Below are 18,769 nucleotides of genomic sequence, written 5' to 3'. Positions count from 1 at the left end.
CTTCAACTGTGTCAGTTAATTAAAAGACACTACTTTACTCTCTCCATAAACTCTTGCTCTGCTCAGAAACCAAGCAGCATATATCTGTTTCCTAACAGAAACAATTTTATCCTATCCTTCCCTCAGTCATTTGAGGGCATTTACAAAATTCATTGTCATATTTCCAACTCTTGTTTAAAAGTCTATTTAACACTTCAGTTTAGGTCATGAAGATGAAAAGCTGTTTCTGGGAATATTTTTACTATTTCTTTTTGCAAAAGAAGTTAAATATGAAATGCAACTTACTTTGTACTTCTGGTAATATGTTTCATTCTCTGTGTCGATGAGCAACTTTGCTAACTTCTTCTCCTGTGCAGCCAACCAGCTCATGGCCTCCCTTACTTTTTCCTGGTAATTAGAGCAGAAAATCTCATTTTTCGAATTTGCAAGCCTTGTTTTTAATTTACATTGTGCCATAAAACAACACACATTGAGCGTACGACAAAACCCATTCAAAGCTATTGAAAAACAAATAATAATTCCTGGGATTCTAGTGAGTTTTGGGTCAGGCACTATTACAGGGCAAGGCCAAAGTTTTAAACCTGGCACCTGGATATATGAAGGCATCTTAAAAGTAGAGCCTCACTGCACACCTATAGAAAGGAGATTATCAGTATGGAGATATGTAGATAATCAATTAATACATAGACTGTCATAGGAGAATATAGAGAATAGAAAACTCGGTTTTGCAACCAGTGTGATCTGTGAGTAACAACTTTAGTCTGCTTTACATGCGAGCTATTAAATGTAAAGCTGGTGGTTCTGCACATTTGCAAATCTGTCTGCCTCTACCCCAACATTTACATACAGACTTCAGAGCACGCATGAAGACAACCAGGCTTGAAAATGTCCTCTGTAACAGTTAAATGAAAAAACAAGACAACTTGCACAGCAATTCCACCTGTATCATCAAAAATCAGTCACATTGAGTCTTGACTATGACACAGGAGCATCATAAGGTTCAAGCCAATTCAGCCCTGTCAGTAGTTGAATCAGAGGATCAAACCATGATTTAACTGTTACTGAGTCAGGTTATAAACTGGGTAAAGAAAGTACTTGATACTCTTGGCATCCATGATGCGCATTCATTTAAAAATGCTTCAGTGATAAATCACATGACATACCTGCACGTCGTCTTCAGATTCACGTAAATTCCTGGAGTATTGCAGAAACTGAGCCACATAAGTCATGATTGATCTTTCATCTGGATTCATAATGTCAACATCTACAAGAACCAATACATCATTTACATAATTACACAGCCCTCTAGGCCTGATCACATAATTACACACTATACTGCAGTTATTAAAACACATTACCGTAAGCATGTTTATTTTGCAGCAGCTCAGTTAACATACCATTGACAGAAATTAATATGTAATGAACATTTTTTCCTTGGGAATGTTTTAATATTACATGATGAGCTAATGAACAAGCTTCTCCCATGAACAGGAAAGTTTCACACCCTTTCTTCTGCATATCATTCCTGCATTTGCTGCCAATTCAAAAATCTTAAGTATAGTTGGTGTCATAAAATAAAGAACCTCAGGTATGAGCATTACAGTAAAGACTAATGTTCCATTTCAAACTTAAGCATAGCCTTATTTTTTCCTGTATTATAAGTCAACACATATAGGATTATATTAATCTCACTTCTGATAATAAAGACCATAAAAAAGCAGATCATTTACCTTCAGGTTCAAGAAGCCGTGGAATATTCAGCTCCAGTTCTGCAATTCTGAAAGCCTCTCTCAGGTTTTCTTTATTGCTTCTAGATTTTGCCTTCTCCAAATCAACTAGACCTGGTCGTAGGGTTTGGATGATGGCTAAAAAAGGCAGTCCGCTTCGCCAGCTTGCCTTGAAATCAGTCACATTGATAGAGCCATGCCTATCCCCAAAATGACGAGAAACAAAATGTCATAGCCTGTTTCCTCAGATGTCCCAAGTACAGATTTAGAAATTTAGAAACAAAATATAAATTCAGTAAAATGGGGTATGAACCAAATGTAAGCAGTTATAGAGGACGTCGCCACTGAATTTCTGGAAAAGCTGGGTCAGACAACAGTACGGCCAGTACTACCAATCGCTATAATTATATATGTTTTTACTATTTTTGCAAAGTGACTCTTTGCAAAATGACTCAATGTTTTTATCTTATGTTGCATTCTGAAGACAGAGCTTTGCTGATCCAATATCCTTTCTGAACATCAACTTTGTGCTCAATATCTGTGCATTCTATGAGAAGGAAAAATAACAAGCAAAGCACTGAAGAGCATGCAGGTATTTGACTGTAAGAGCACTGAGTATTGGAATCACCTCTGTCATTTTAGAAAATCCAGACCTTAAAAGAGATCTATTACTGCGAGAAAGATACTCCTTTTTCTCTTATTTAGCTTTGTGTCTTTAAAACATCTTCTATTAAGCGGTGCCTGAACAGTGCTGTGAGGTGTCCAGCTCTACAAGCCACAGGGAATTCTGGGATAACTTACCAGAAACACCTCATGTATTCTGAGTATGTTATGGCATGGAAAAGATGTGGGATTTCAGGTGATCAAATTTAGTTACCAACAATGGGCCAGGACTTACAAGATTTGTTCTTTTACCAAAAACTATTGGATTCACTGAGAACAAAATCATTCAAGGTAATCACAGTTCAGAAAGGATGCTACAAAACGGACAGCAATATTGCTGAAAAAGAAAAGCAAGCAAAAGAAAGAGGAAGATTTAACGGACAGCGAGCTGGTTTTTACATGCCAATCAATCTTGTCCTGATAAAACACAGCTAAAAGAGAAACTTCAGTGCCTGAAAACATTCTCCCAGCAGAAAGTATCTGATGTGCTGATGAAGGCCTTTACCTCCCACTAACAACATGGAAGGATGTTATTATAATATAAAGCAACCAAAGAGCTGGAGAGAAAGGGCTGACATTATTGTAAAACATATTCAAAACATTTTGGATTGAAGTACTAGCCCTTGAAGAAAATGTAAAGCCTGCCCCTTGCAAGAAATACCTGTATCTGTTCTAGATTGTGTGCTGTGAATAATCCCACTGAAATCAACAGAGCCATGTGTACATCAAGCATAAGCAAACTTCTTGTTAGAACTGGGGACTTGGACCTCCTACGTTCACTAGGGTCCTTCTTGGGGATCATGCAGTGTTTCGACAGAAAAACACAAGGCACGGGAATCCTAGAAATCCCACATTTTCTATTTTCAAAAAAATTAATTATTGAAACTTTGTTAACCAGTGCCAACCACAAGGATTAATACTATCAAATCACATAAACATTCCACTAGAGTTATCACACAGAAGGCCCTAAAAGAGAAAAGCCAAACAACTCAATTTACATTGTGGTATTTTATTAGCAGAATTAGATTTGCTTTATTATATTTAAAGGGCTCGTGTCAAAACATTTAGGGCCTGATTGATGCAAAAAGTACTGGTAACAACATCTGAAATCTAAAGGATTTTCTGCTAAGCTGTCACTAAGTAACGTTTAAAAAAAAAGAGTGGAAAACCACATTTAGAGGAAAGCCGTAAATACAACGTGTAACATACTATTAGTAAGTCTTGGATGGAACTTACAGTGAACACTGTTCTTTTGCCCACAACAAAAGAGCCTTTGTAGCAGAAATCTTCCACCGTTCCTTAATTTTAGCACTTTTTTTAGCTGATCGGCTTGTCTTTGGAGAGGAGTCAACAGCACTTGAACGATCAAGTGAAGGCTGATTGTAAGTACAAGCAAGTGTCCTGGCAAGTTCTTCAATCTATCAGAGATGATAGGAGAGTTAATCAGGCTTCAGTGAAAAATTATCAAGACATCAACAGCAGAAAACCACATAGAATTAGAAAGGACTCAATGACAGCTGTAATAGTTCCCTGCCCCCAAAGATCAGATCAGGTTTTTTTGTTTGTTCAACCTGAACTATTTCATGCTGAATCCCCATCTTTAGGTGTTTTTTTGGCAGGAAATATTCACCCAATGACTTCACTTCCATGTTATACTGTGGGTACCAGCACTTGCATCAAGGGACTTTCTCACTCAGTGTGCTTTTCTACTCCTTCTACCAGTGAGAGCAGCTTGTGGCAGCTGTGTTTTCGGCTGCCAACAGTGTCATGTATTAGGCATGCTGAGAGTTTGCCTGCTGACTCAGGGTGCAGGAAAACCTACTCGATAGACCTGAGAGATTTACATTTGGTTAGAGAAGCTTGGTTTAGGTTAAAAGGTAATGCATACGGCTATGTGCAGTACAAGAACCTTCAGCAACAAAGTACTTTGACCAAGAAAAATACGGGCTACATCTAATACTGTTAAATAACTTTACTTCTTAGGGTTCTTCTGAGCCCCAGTCACCAGTTCACTCCCAGTGCCCCTATGTTAATTCACTGCTGGGCTCTTGCTAGAAGAGAGTTTGGCTCCATCATCCTCTAAACTCGATTAAAACAAAGCCCTGTGCTTTCAAACACCCCTTCTCCCCATAACCTCATGCCACACAAGAGTATCTTGAGTATCTTGAGTTAACTCAGTATCTTGTATAAGATATATTAACTTGGTATCTTGTATAAGAAACATCACTACGACAGCCTTCATGTTATTCAGGCACCTGCTACTGAAAAAAATAATAGCAAGAATTACACATTGTGAGCACAGCCAACACTGAAGAGGGGGGCTTCCCCTCTTCCTCTGGAGATGGACGTGAGCCACTTTGCACTAATTGCTCTATTTGGAGCTTAATCATTACAGGCCTTAGAGAGATAGGCAAAGTTTAGCCCATTTTTTAACTGGTTACTTGAAAAAAGAATCTCAGTATCTTTCCTTCCTACCATTTACAGCTAGATACTGTTCATTGGGCAGTAATGCCATCACTGCATTGGTGAAGCAGCTCAGAGACACAGGCAAGACGCACTGGTGTATCTCCTCCCTGAGCCATCACTTCAAGATGTCAGAAAATAGTCTTATGCTTTGTACTAATTGATCCTGTTTGGCAACCACAAAGGTCAACACACTTGTGCTTTTTCCCCCTCTATTAAAAAACTCTCTTACATTGCTGAAATACTTACATGAAAATGAAATATAATTGTCCAAATTAGGCCAAGCACAATGGAAGGTTTTCCTTCAATAATGTCAGCAACATGAATATTTATGAGCTTGAGCTAGAGAAAAAAAAAAAAAAAAAGGATCATTGTTAACAAAGGAAATGTTCCACCAGCTAAACTGGCTTTAGTTGTGAATTTTGAAGTTAATACTCACTGATCTGCTCTTTAAAAATGTCAAAGCATTTTCTATGTTGCTTCTGCACTGGAAGGTATTAAATCCTTTTTCCCGTGGCTGTGAAGCAAAAAGAACAGGTTACATCCTCAGTTGTAAAAATTAATTTTATTTTATATATTTGGAAAGGGAAGTCCTGCAAAGATTCACATATTAGTTTGGACCAACTTATTTCAGTGTGTTTCAATGTTAGTGGTGTAAGAATAAGTTACTTGCAAATAGCTCTATAACTCCAGAGGGATCATTCATATGCTTACAATTAAGCCTATCCAGAAATCTTTGATCAATCTGATGACGAATCGAGGTAATATTTTTATTACTCTGTCTTACCAGATGTTGACCTGAAAGCACTTCCAAAAGATCCAAAAGCAAATGTCCTTGCTGTATGTCTATATACAAGTCTGAGATAACAGAAGGAGGTGTATGCTGCAAAACAAATTTCAATGCTTGTCACATCATCTTTTGTCATTTTGAACTCAACACACTACAGCACATCACAGATTACTCTGTTGTTAAAAAAAATGTTTAGCAGTCTTTATTTTTTCAATGAGCTGAAATATAAATCCTGCATCTAGTCAGCCATATCCTGCTTCTTCTAACCCATTATTACATGTGTCTCTTATTCCCCCTTGCCCTGCCTCTGAGTTTTATAAGGATTACTTTAAGCCTCATTTTCAAGGATTGATACTTTTCAAGGAGGTATGTGGCAAAAAAGCCAGAAACTTTGAAAAGGGGCAAGTTTAGAGAAGCACTTAATTCATATTTGACTTCTTAATCAATGTATACTGAGTACAAATTTGACTACAGAGTTGAATAACTCTCTTCACCCACTTGTGGACAATACAAACCTAGCATGAGCTCAACATCTTCTGCTCAAGGAGGTACCAAAACAGAAATTTTTTCATCCAAGCAAGTAAGAGCCCCACCACATGCTGCATGAGCTGCTGTGTGAAAGCTTAAAGAGCACCTACACTACTACGTGGTTTGTCTTAATACTTATAAGTCACTAAGGTCATCCCATTAAACTCATGTTCTTGGCTTGCATCATAGAATAGTACTTACCTAAACACAGTAAAACTAATCATAAATACAGAACCTCATAAAAGCCTGAGATGCGTGCCACAATCCAGCACAATCTTTCAGCAAGATAGATAGTCATCTACTTACAAACGTCCTTGGATGATCACCCATACAATGCTGTTACACCTATTAAACAAATGCTTTCCAGGGGCTACATTTTCCAGCCAGCGTCTAAAATTCTTATATAAATTTTGTTTATTCCTAAAAATTTTAGTCTCTGTATGGCACATCTGAATCGAAAAGGCAAAAGTCATCTCTTTCCTAAAGAATCCCCTTTACCCCTTACCTTTGCTAGTATCGAATTTATCCATGTAGTGAAGGTTTTCTTCTGTGTAAACTCTCGCTGTACTGGGAAAAAACAAAGATAAACATGGTTAATGGAAAAAATGATCTGGTTTTATTTTTCCTTCTCAAAAAGATACATGGCATCCAACCCAAGCCTAAGCTCCTTTCTTGCAGATATTAAGATACAATTTAATATTAGTTTTTCTCAATTTTTATTTTAGTGCTGACATTTGCTTACTTGCAGAGATGATACTGCAAGGACCTCCACAACCATCAAGCTTACTTCTACTGGATGCAGTTAAGAGCAACTAAAGAAGGTTTTCTCAAAAGCTCAGCAAATGCAAACAGCAGAGTGAACACATCATCCCACAGAACAAAATATCTAGGATAACTCCATCCCTTCATAAATGTTCCACCAAATACTCAGAGCAATCATCAGTACAAGATCCATCTTGAAATTTGGCAAAAGCCACGCATGGAATTGGGTGATGAGACCAGTATGGAGGCCGTGGTTAGGTGATAAATGCAAAGCTGTAGGTGAAGCCATGCAACAGTTGTCCTGGCTAACTGAAGGGCTAGGGAGACTTATTAGGCTGCCTTTGGGGAATATACCCTCTAACAGCATCCCTTTCAGTGCTGGGCCCTCCCCAGGGAATGTAGACCGTTAATTTGGCCAAACAGGGGCACACGGGGTCATAAAAAGGAGGGAGGATGAAGGAAGTGTTTGAACACACGTCTCAGTAAAAAAAATGGTGACATGGGACTCAAAATGTGACCTGTTCACACAGAGATCCAGATCTTCACCCAGGTCTTGCAAGCTGGTACACAGTGATAAACTATCAGCAGTTGTGAAGGGAGAGAGGATGTTGCTTAAGCACATGTTTCAAAAAATCAGAATATTTAAATTGCTTCTCCCATCAGAGAAAAGATCAAGAGAGGGGAAAGCCTTTCACCATGGCTTGTGGGTAGCAGAAATGAAGAAAAGTCTAGTTCCCCCAAAAGGTGAAGCAGAGTTTGAGCAGCAGAGCCAGACAGACCAGCGCCCCGGCCCCATCCCTGGTCATGGCCAGCGGATAGCACCACTGCCCAGCCCACACTCCCTCCCAAAAAAACAAAACCACACCCATTTCCCAAGACCCAGGTGTCACCACCAAAACATTACATCCCTGCTGGACATCTGTATGCAGGTCTGAGGTAACGGCAGGAGGTATTGGCCCCTGACATTAGTCTTTCAGGCCTCAACGCTGCGCAGGCACTGCTGCCAGCAGCCATCCCAACGACTCACGAGAGCAGGTGTGAACACAAATTCCTTTTTCTCTCCTTTAGACATCAGCTGTGATTGAAAGTGCTGGGGTTGGCTTCCCAAAAAAAAAAAAAAGGTCAAAAAGCAGTAACGTTTCGCCTACCACCACCCCCAAGAGGCCTGCCTGGAGCTGCAGAAGGATGGTCATCCGCTCCCTTTTCCCCATTTGAATAAAAATCCAAAAGGCTGCACTGGGTTTTAATAGCCCAGACATTACAAAGCAGGTCTATTAACTGAGGGAGGCGAGATTATGCAGTTAGGAGAGTTGATGTTTTTGTCACCCAAACCACCATCTTTGGCCTGCACCAGCTGCATGGCTGTCCCAGCCCTTCCTCTGAGGGCTGAGGCAGTTGCCGGCCCCTCCGTGCACAGCTGCCTCCGAGGTGGGCCTGCAATGGTGCTGCCTCTCATCACAGGCAGCAGAGAAGCAAAGCCTGAGAGGCGGGAGAGGTACAAAATGGAGCGAAAGAGTAAGCTTCTCTCCCCACTGTGCTGGGTGGCAGGGGAGGCTGCGTCAGGCAGCCTGGAGCAGACAAGGCTTTGGGTCATGGCGACACAGAGGCTCGGAGCTCCTGCGTAAGGGGACAGAGGTGGTATGGTGTGCTGGCCCACTGCCTGCCAGGAGGACAAGAAAGTAACAGTGCATGTCCTGCGCCATGTCCCCGCTGCAGCTCCCCGAGGAGTGGCAGGCGGTAGGGCAGCGTCCGTGGCCCAGGCCTGGAGGGAGATGATGGGCAAGGCGGCTGTGGGGACACTCGCCGCCCACTTCCCAGCTGGGATAAATCCTCCCGCAGCATGGGAGAGGCAGCAGGAGACTCTGACCAGGCCATCAGCTTGCGAGAAGAACCACACCTGGAGATGGGGGTGGGAGTGGACAATCTCTTCTGGCTCTGAAAGCATGCGCTTGAACAAAATGTGACAACAAGACTGACAACATAAGGCAAGTGCAAGACTACTCAGCAATAGGTATGTATGGTTTTGTAGGCTGGGCAGGGTGAAAGACACCAAAAATAATGAAGCCCTTGGGGGAGAAAATCCCACCCTGACTGCTCTGGCCACGAAAATGAAAATGCCACTCAGAGGAAAACGTCCCACACTTTATTACATGGTGATAATTTTGCAAACACAAACCCCAGTCCTGGATGGCTCTTCATCATCCAAGATGACCTGAAGGACTTGCTGCACAGAGCTTCATCAGCTCATGAAGCAGAGCAAGCCGCTTAAGGATAATGCGGCTTCCTGCTCCTAACCCCACCATCCGACCCGCAGACCTCCTCCTGCTTCACTGGGCAAGCGAGTGGCGAGAAAAACATTCACGCATTACGTGCGGCGAGGGCTGTTTTGCATCCTGTAGCTAACACACCTTTCAACAGTCCTCCTCTAATCTGCAATACTACGATCCTGTCGGAGCATGAAACAGTCAATTTCCCCTGCTTGCTGGACTGTTTTATGCTCCTTTTTAAATATCACAGAGATTGTGATGACTAGTAAGATAAGGGCAGTCTTAAAGACACAGACAAAAACACAATTTCAAAATTCTGTTTTGTTTGGAAAACAGAAAAGTGCAAACATGCCACACAGACCAATCGACGTCGCAACGCTTGCAAGGAGGACATAAATAGCATGGAGATATTCGGTTCATGTTAGCACAGCACCCAACCACACCCTTTGGTTGAATACCCATGCGGGAGCCATTCCAGTTACCTAACAAGTGATTATTGAGTAGCTGTGCTCAATTTTATCAGGCAGGCAAGGCTGGTATTGCTGGCACTTGAAAAGGGACAGAAAGCAAATAGTAACTACTCTGCCTGACGCCAGCGAGTCTTCCAGCTGTAGCTCTTGCCAAACACACACTACTGCTACTGACTTGGAGAACTTGCTTTTGGGGTTGGTTACAGAAAAGATGTCTAAGATGAGGACATCTGGTCTTGTTTTGGTTGAACCTCTCCATTGTAGTGTGCTGCATTATGCAATATGGGCCAGATACTGCAAGAGTTGATTCACATGGGCAGCTCTCCGACAAATGTCTCACCTGGCGAAAGTACAAGGCAGTTATTTCACATCTAAGCACACCTTACACCCTCCCCAGGCTACAGCTGCTGCCTAGTGCAACCCACCAGGCTGCTTTCCAAGCAGCTGCTGCCTCAGCTGCAGCGTGGCTTATTTTCCTACCCAAATAAATAATAATAATAAAATCTCCTCCTCAATTAATAACAAAACTCCATGCTTGGCAATATTTCCCCAGACTGTACTGCAGCAGTCACTCTGTTTCCGTCCAGACCACACAACGCACAGCTCAGTACAGATGTGCTTCTGGCACCGTGGCAGGCAGTCGTATTGCAATTTTCAGGCCCAGTGTGTTTTCCCTCCCAGGTCCCCTCCGACTCTACTGCTCAGAGGCGCTAATGATTTAATCAAGCTTTCAAATTCTTATCTCTACCATGTGTTTAATTAATACAGATTTTTGTTCTTATGAGGATGAATGGATTCTTTGTTAGGCCTTTTTATAGGACTCTAAGCGACCTTGGTTTTCTCTTGCCCTAGTTTTCAAAATGTCACTGACCCAGAATAAAAAAGCTATCAAAAAAACCTGATAATTTCCTTCACAGTGAGACAAAACTCACCAAGTCAAAATCTGAGACAGTAAAATAAGAACGGGCTAATCTGAAAACACCCAAAATCTACCACATTTCACCCTGTGTTTTAAAGCTAATCTTCAGAACAACACTCTAGGGAGGAATAACACATAGAAGCAGCGCGTCACGTAGGCTAGCTGAAAATCAATACACACTGCTGGACAATGACTGTTTTATCCAGTAATGAGCTACCAACAAGTGCTACAAACCAGGCGAATCATTAAGGGCTGGAGCATGGGGACATGGCAAGGACCATGGCAGTGCTGAACTGTCTCTCAGGAGGAAGAGGAGGGCAGGAGCGCTGCCAGCCACGGTTTTACTTTCAGCCTTCCTTTAACGGCGATTCAGGAAAGGCAGACTTAATTTCCTCTCCTCTGCTGCCTTTCATGCCTCCCTTACCAAGGTTGGGGATGGCAGCTCACAGGAAAGCACCGTCTCCTCCCTCGGCAGGGAGCTGGGAGAAGCAAACTGTGGCAGAACACATGCAGCCTGTTAGTCTATGCTCATCAAACAATGTCACCAAACAGCAAAGAGGTTTTCTTCTATCGTGAGGACCAGTGCATCACTATCAGCGAGCCATTTACAACTGTGTGCCTTTTTTCTTTTTTTAAAAAAAACTTTTAAAAACAATTATTTGAAATTAATGAGCACAACCCTGTCTGTCATCTTCCCGTCTCTGTTTCAGCAGAAGGAATTCCTCTTGCATATGATATTTTTATATCTTCCTTTCACCATTTAGGTCAGATAAGGCTACGTCTACAGTAGCAAGTAGTGCAGCTCAACACGAACAGATCAGCAGACCAAAAGAGCTGGTGTTCATGACGTAGCGTACCCACCACATGGGTAGAGAAGAAAGGTTGTGTTGAACTAGCTCTAGCCTGAATGCCCACAGACAGCCATGGTACCTTCTTGGAGCATTTATTTCAGTTTCATACAACATAACTCCCTGATGGCTCAGCAAAATGAACCAAAGCATGGTCAGCAGGGATAACTGGGAGAGCTCCTTCAAGACAGCACTGCTGGCATGAATTAAGCAGGTACATGCTGGTAAATGACTGGAACTATCAGAAGAACCATTAAGTACTTGCCAACCCTGGGAGAGGGTGAGCAATTCACCCCTGAACATTTTATATAGTCCCTTGCCTTCCACCCAGTAACAAACTTTCATTTTCTGCAGACAGGAAAGCAGGGAAAAGAGTTATTTCCAGCATTTATGTTCAGCAACATGGTGTTAAGCAATGAAAAACAAACCCAGTATTTTTTGTCAAGATTAAGAAGTTTAACCAAAGCCCAAAAGCAGTGATGAAAATATTTCTTCAGGAATTATTTCTTTTCTTTCTACACTATTCCTTTCAACCTCCTTTTCCTTTTGAAAGCAAATTATCCAATTTACCAAAAGTGCTGCTAACTCAGGAAGCCTGCTCACACTGAATTTTGCCCTCCTGGCTTTTTTAAACAGTTTTGCTCCTCTCATTGCCGTGATCCTAGAGCAGCTGTGGCCTGAATCACCACTGTCCTTACTGCCGCAACAGCCCACGAAGTGAGGCACTGCAGTACTTGGGGGCATAGTCAGAGGTTACAGATTAAACACTTAAAGACACTAAGACTCACCATTTAGATATCAACACACTTTTAAAGTTAAGGGCTCAAGTGGCTTTTCTAAGATTTTAAAGGAAATCCATGGTGAAGCAGGGATTTGAATATAAGTGGCCTTCAATGCCCTATACTGGTCCCTCAGAAACCGCACACTCCTTAGGCATTTTAATGCCAGTTTTTAAACAGTTATGCACCTAGTAATACCTTTAAAAAACTGAAATTTATCTAGCAGGGAACACATTTACACAACTATACAATCTATTTCTTTCATTAGGCATGTGAAACACAAAGATACCCATGAACTGATTTTTTTTTAGGCAGTCTCATGTGTCAGTTGCCTCTCCAGTGCCATCAGCCCTGTCACATGCCACAAAGCCACGCAATTAGGGAAACTGCAGACCAGTTCCTCACTTGGGCAACAGGCAGCATAAACAGGGCATAAATTTCAGTGCAGCTCCTATGGGAGCTCTTCGAATATTAAAAGTCACCCCTGAAAAATCATAATAAACATTTAACAGACTTCTTTGATCATTCTGGTTAAAGAAAAAGTGTAGCTGTAATAACATAGTGGCCTCAACAGATGAGGCATACAGATAGAAAAAAAAAAAATGCTGGGTAAGAATTAGGAGTCTACCTGACCTCTGGATGAATGGATGAATTAAACAGGTCTCGGAGAGATATCCTCCTTTACCCAGAGATGAGTCCAATCTACTACAAATTGCATAACAAAATCTATCCGTACATATCGCCATATTTTCAATTTCAGTTGAAGAGAAATCATCCATAAAGGATTAGACATAACTGCATGAAAATAGTATAATTCATTTATATCATTAAAACACTCTTCAAAAACAGTTTTAGCAGCCGTGTTCTCATATAATCATCCTTTGGGTTACAGTAATAAATAGTAACATGCAAACAGATTTATAAGCAGGGAAAAAAATTAGGACCTCTGCAGTTCAGCAGTGAAAGAGTAAGTACATGCTCCAAACTCCGAGAGCTAAAACACACTCTCTTATGTCTGAATTAGCTCACTAGCATGGAAAGTGAAAACAGAGTTCTGCACAGGTTTGGTGGGAAATGCCACACATAGGGTCTGTTTGCTGTCCTAGAGAAGAAAGGGGAAGGACTTGTGCATGTGAGGGAAAGTGGAGATTGGATCCTCCCACAGATAAACAGATTTACATCCCGAAAGCAAAAACTATTCCCACTTCAGAGCGCCACAAACCCGTTCAGCTTCTGCTGTAGCTACCCCCATCCACAATAAGAGCGGCTGCATATTCCCAGTGCTGCAATCCTGCAGTCAGGCTCATCAGCAAAGAGCAGTCATACCTCCTATAGTTCTCAAAAACATTGCCATGAAGCCCTTCTCTTACCAAAGGAGGAGACAAGCCTCCTCGGTTCACATAGCTGAAAACAATTTTGGACCCTGACTGTGCCTCTTCCATTTACAGAAGGCCGAGTGCCAGGCTGGACCCCTCTATGGGGCCAGCCCGTAATGCCATGCTGGGAGGGAAGCTATGGGAGGAGGAGACATAGGACAGAGCTCCCGCGTTATTCCTCCCATGCTTATTGCCAGCCAAGCCCTTGCCACAGCAAAAGTGACTTCAGGTTTCAAAGATGGCCCACGTGCTGCAATGGAGCATCTCCCTGGCAAGCATCCTCTGTTCACCAAAATGTTTGCAGCATGCCTGGCAGGAGAAACCCTTCCCTTAAATATTTCCCCATTGTATACATCCATAATAGGTCCAGCTTCAGGTTTTTCACCTGCACTTCTAGGTGGCTGTGCAAGGACACAAAACAGCTTTGCAGCTGCTGTTAAGTTGTGCTGCATCAGAAAACTGGGAGAAAGCAGAGAGGTGCTGGAGGAAAGGGCACAGATAATGTTGACCTTAATCTGATTTAATTTCATTATAACATCTAGGACAAAGGGAAGGAAAACAGACCAGAAAAGAAGGAGCCCAAGTCCTGACATCATGCAATTTCATAGCAATTTCAGTTTTCTTGGCAGAGAGGAAGGAGGGTGGTAACTATTACCCTCTTGTTTGTGGAGATCAGCTTGAAAACTGGAAAAGGTTAAAGAGCAATATATAAATCTGAAAAGATGTACAAAGAAGGTTTATATTCTTGCAGCTTTTTACTTCAGCCTCATGATTTTGTGACTAGCTTCATCATTTGAAAATGTCTGGAGATGGGAACACTAGAAACTATATTGCTTTCATTTCTTTACCTGTTTTCTTCATGCTTTTCAAGCTTCATTAAATGTCCTTAAAATATTTAGCTGAAAAGAAAGATGCACTGAGAACGAAGTTACATTTTTACCTATTTTCCAGTGACTTTCTTTACTGCATCTTCTAGGTCGAACACTATTAAGGAAAGTGATTGTTCATCCTTGAACACTCTTCTACCTAAAAACCCACCAATGCAAATTCCACTAAAGCAGGTTTTTAAGATATTAAGCCACTGGCATTAATTTAATAGGATTTCTATAATAATTAGAGCTACTAAGCAGTAACCTCTTCATTAATTATTTTAAGGAGATTCTTCTTCCCTTGTTTCCTTCTTTTTCTTGCCAAAACTGCTGTCCTCATCACAGAGGCTGTGACTCAAATCACAGCCAAACATACCTAAAATGAGTGTTTGGTTTTACACATGGTAGGGAAGGGAAAAAAAAAAAAAGCTAATTATTTTGTTACATTTTTAGGCATACAACTTCACAAACTTAATGACCAAACCAACTGGCACATTAAGTAGATCTTGTCCTAATTAACCAGATTAGACCAGTGCTCTATCATCACTGGATGCCTTTCAAGAATAACAGAGATTGAATCACAAAGAATCTAAATGTAGACTAAAATATGAGCAATCCAGAGTAGATCTCGCTCCTACTTTTTTCTTCAGTGCCAACTATTTATGTGTATCTCCTGTTATGCTGTGTTTATGCAATGCTGACCATACTCCTCGAAGCTATACCTTAACCATTTGAAAAGCAGATCATAACCAGTTTTACATTCATCTTTAGTCACTCAGAAAAGTAAGCTGTTTTTCTAATAGTTACAAGCAGCCACTCCTTGAATCCGAGGTTTCTCTAAAACTTCTGCAGGTGAACCTGAAGACTTCTGGCTGCTTTGCAAATCTCATCCCAAGTTTCCTATTAAAAAACCCTTTTCCTTGAGTGATCCTATTATTCTTATTTCACCCACACTACCACAGATCTGCAGGTAGGGTTACTAATGGTTTCTATATGTCACGTCAGGGAATCTGTCTTCAGTGCTTCATCACAGCTGTGTCACCATTTGCTTGTTTGACCCAGAGCAGATGCTGCAGCGCCACAGCTCCATACATAGGACACGTCTGTACTTTTGTTGCATCTTTAATCATTACAAAAATTGCTTATGTCACTTCTAAGGGATGTCTCTGAATGTTTTTCAATGGCCAGCCACATACAGCTTGGCCCCAGATTTGCTGTGTGTTCATTTCAGCATAGTCTAGGAGCTCAAATTATTACAGCAAAGAAATATAATTTGGTCATTTGAATTTTAATAAGCATGGCTCTTTCACTGAGATGTTGACCAAAACCCCCTATTGTTATTTGACACATAAACACCAACCTGACCGTTCAGAAAATAGCATGATTATTTCAAAATAAAACTCTATATTCTAAAATCCCATGTAACTTTAATTCAGCACCCTCTGCCTTAAAGCTAGATCATGTTTTCCAAACCCATTTCATGGTAACCTTCACCTCAGTCTTTCTACTGAAGGCTGAGTTCGACTGGGACAACATATACGTGTCTGACAAACTGTGCTTGCTGCAACAGTCAGACTAGCTCCTGTCTGCTAGGAGTTTTTGCTTGACCTCCTGAAAACGTAACACTGAAGCAAAACAGAAGAAAATTCACCTTTAAAGACTTTTGCCTTGAGACCACTGTTAACACTCACCCATCAAAACACATGGCTTCAATGACAATATTAGTGCAAATATGGATCGTAAAAGTGACTTGGCAGAATATTCTTTTGCACCATCTGTTTTAAACATATTTTCTCTTAACTAAGCACCATAGTAATTTCTTTGTAAGTGAGCTAAAAGGAAATAGCTCTGTGGAAACATGACTTAGCCCATCCATCCCAGAATAACCAGGCCCTAAACAGATCGAAGACAGCCTTTCCAGCAGCGCTAGTTCTGCTGCCTGGAGTACCCCTCCTTGATAGCCACCATGAATGTTTACATGAATATGTTTAGAGGAAAAAATCAGTCTTCCAAGGAGATTCTTATAGAAGAAAATTCAACACATTATTAAGGAAAGACGAAAAAGCCTATCTTACACACTCATCATTACCTAACTGTTCAGGTAGCTGCCATTAAATTGGAACAATTACAAATTAGCCAGCTTGCTTAACAAGTTATAACTCATTGCAAGTAAGGATGAAAGACTCTGACTGTAAGAAATTTGTTTAGAAGCCACAAAACTTTTCTACTTGTTTTGGCCACAAGCTGTCTTTCTACACATGCAGGGGATATAGCAGTAAGAACAGAAAAACAAATAAAATAAAACAAAACAGTACTGTAGTTAATAGCCTCATTAAGACCGCTTAATGTAACCAACTAATTGTCAGCAAATTGAAAACAAGGAAACTAATGAACTGTTTTCATGCTGTCGGTTCCCTTGAAAACAGTTTACGGTAACATGTATTCTGAGTAGCAAAGCATAAGAACCAGTGAGCACATCTGTACCAAAAAAGGCAACAGCTCTGAAAATACCATGAGAAAAGTACTATGAGAGCTGTTGTCTTTCACTTCACTGCTGAAGCATCTCTCATATAACACAGAAACATCTGCAAAGAAGCACAGATGCAAACTAACTACACTGGTCTTAACACCAGTTTTAACAGGTTTCTCAGAATTCACTTCAACTTGTGCACAGTCACAGATTTTCACCAAAAATCTACATTAAAAAGGCGCAGAAAACTACAGCAACTTACCTTGCAGCGATAAATAGAGATCATCTATTTCAGAGGAAGCCTGCTCCTCTGTTGAGGGAGATGCCTGCTTTGATGCCATATTTAAATCCTACGGATTTCCAAACTGAAATTATGAAAGAAGAAGAAGAAGAAAGTCAGTACAATTTTACATGAGAACTGATGTTCAAGTGTGTGCAGAGACATGTGTTTTGTTTTGGGATTTCTTCCCTTGGTAGGCTGTTACCTTAGTTCAGACAGAATAAAGCAAATGTTCCTACTGCGTGTATCCAAGTTTTCGTCCCTTGTCTCTTTTCTAATGGTGGCCAGCAGTACTCTACAACACGAACCATGGATCCCAGTGTCTTGCCATGAAAACAAAAGCACTAGGACTAGAAACAATGCAAAGACAGCTGCTTTCTTTGAGAAAGCCAGGTTGACAAAGGCTCACAGGGCCTTTTGCAGATTTGTTGCTGCCAAACCTCAAAGGTTTTCTTTACATCTTTGTACTCTTCAGATGTCTCTTTCTGTGCAGATAATTGTTGCAGAATGGAAACAACTTAGGCAGAATCTACAAAGATTAAGATGAAATGAAAAAGCAGTGGTTATCGTATGAGAATAATCACAGCTGCTGTCTCTTTCTGGTACCTTTGTTACTCCTCATCCCCCATGAAGGACTTTTTCCAACTCCTCCTTTTTCCTCTCCCTGGGCACCTCCTCTATCTCTAATGCAACTTTAGTGAATGATATGCTGTATCTTTCTTAAAAGTCTAATACTGTTTCTGGTAGTGCAGTAGCTATTGTTCAATTTGCCACTGTTGGAAAAACTGGATACTTAGATACAGACTCATTTTTATCAAGAACTTACAAATTAAACAAATTCAGAAAGAACTACAGCTGAAAATTAAATAGGAGCTCACCTTAAACAAGCTTTGTTGCCTAAATAACTGCAACCTTTTCATCAGAAGTACTAGGGTTTACACATCATATAACTGATTTACCAATTATACGTCAAAATAAAGCACATGAATAAATGAGTAAGAAAATACAACATTAAAGAATGCCAGAAAATTTTTTACATTCAGTCCCTCGTGCACATGAACATGAGGCAGCCTTTGTTTTCTCCACTATATACTATTTTTCCTCAGTCCCCATCTCCCTCACTGCACAAACATGCGTTTAATGAGGAGCTATTCAATATTTTGTTTTCCTCACCCTGAACAATGTGTGTCCTTGTGCTTTATCCAAGAGCTGCTCTGATGACAGGATTATTAAGTCCTCACAAGATTTTCTATGGCAGTCATCACCCCAGCGTCTGAACACTCCACAAACATCAATCAATTCACATTTACAGCATCTACACAAGATCAGGGGTTACTGACCACATTTAGAATCACAGAACAGTTTGGGTTGGAAGGGGCCTTTAAAGATCTTCTAGTCCCAACTCCCCTGCCATGCGACATCATTTTACTGATGACAAGCAAAGGCACAGAGAGAAAAAGGGGAAAAATAAAGTTGCTAATTTGACTCTGATTTTCCACAAAAATAGATATTAGTTCATATGGCCAAAGCACTGATTCCACCTGCTGCAGTGAGTATA

The 18,769-nt window shown here is 40.9% G+C and overlaps 1 protein-coding gene across 10 annotated transcripts in view; it reads right to left on the bottom strand.

Moving 5' to 3' along the window:
* SYNE2 (spectrin repeat containing nuclear envelope protein 2) overlaps positions 1-18,769 on the bottom strand; it is a 196,357-nt gene that overhangs the window by 160,961 nt on the left and 16,627 nt on the right. For 8 of the 10 annotated variants that reach the window (XM_074583746.1, XM_074583755.1, XM_074583756.1 and 5 more), the window contains exons 2-10: positions 17,194-17,296; positions 6,677-6,738; positions 5,641-5,736; positions 5,293-5,370; positions 5,103-5,195; positions 3,627-3,808; positions 1,731-1,927; positions 1,164-1,264; positions 286-387 (exon numbers count right to left, since the gene is read on the bottom strand). In XM_074583746.1, the coding sequence (XP_074439847.1) occupies positions 286-387; positions 1,164-1,264; positions 1,731-1,927; positions 3,627-3,808; positions 5,103-5,195; positions 5,293-5,370; positions 5,641-5,736; positions 6,677-6,738; positions 17,194-17,272 (990 nt within the window). In that variant the 5' untranslated portion in view covers positions 17,273-17,296. The remainder of the gene's footprint in view (positions 1-285; positions 388-1,163; positions 1,265-1,730; positions 1,928-3,626; positions 3,809-5,102; positions 5,196-5,292; positions 5,371-5,640; positions 5,737-6,676; positions 6,739-17,193; positions 17,297-18,769) is intronic. The other 2 variants (XM_074583754.1, XM_074583753.1) reach the window with 1 other exon arrangement.

Source organism: Larus michahellis, chromosome 4, assembly GCF_964199755.1.
Source record: "Larus michahellis chromosome 4, bLarMic1.1, whole genome shotgun sequence".
Taxonomy (NCBI): domain Eukaryota; kingdom Metazoa; phylum Chordata; class Aves; order Charadriiformes; family Laridae; genus Larus; species Larus michahellis.
Note: the sequence above shows the minus strand (reverse complement) of the source record. Positions and strands in the feature narration are given on the sequence as shown.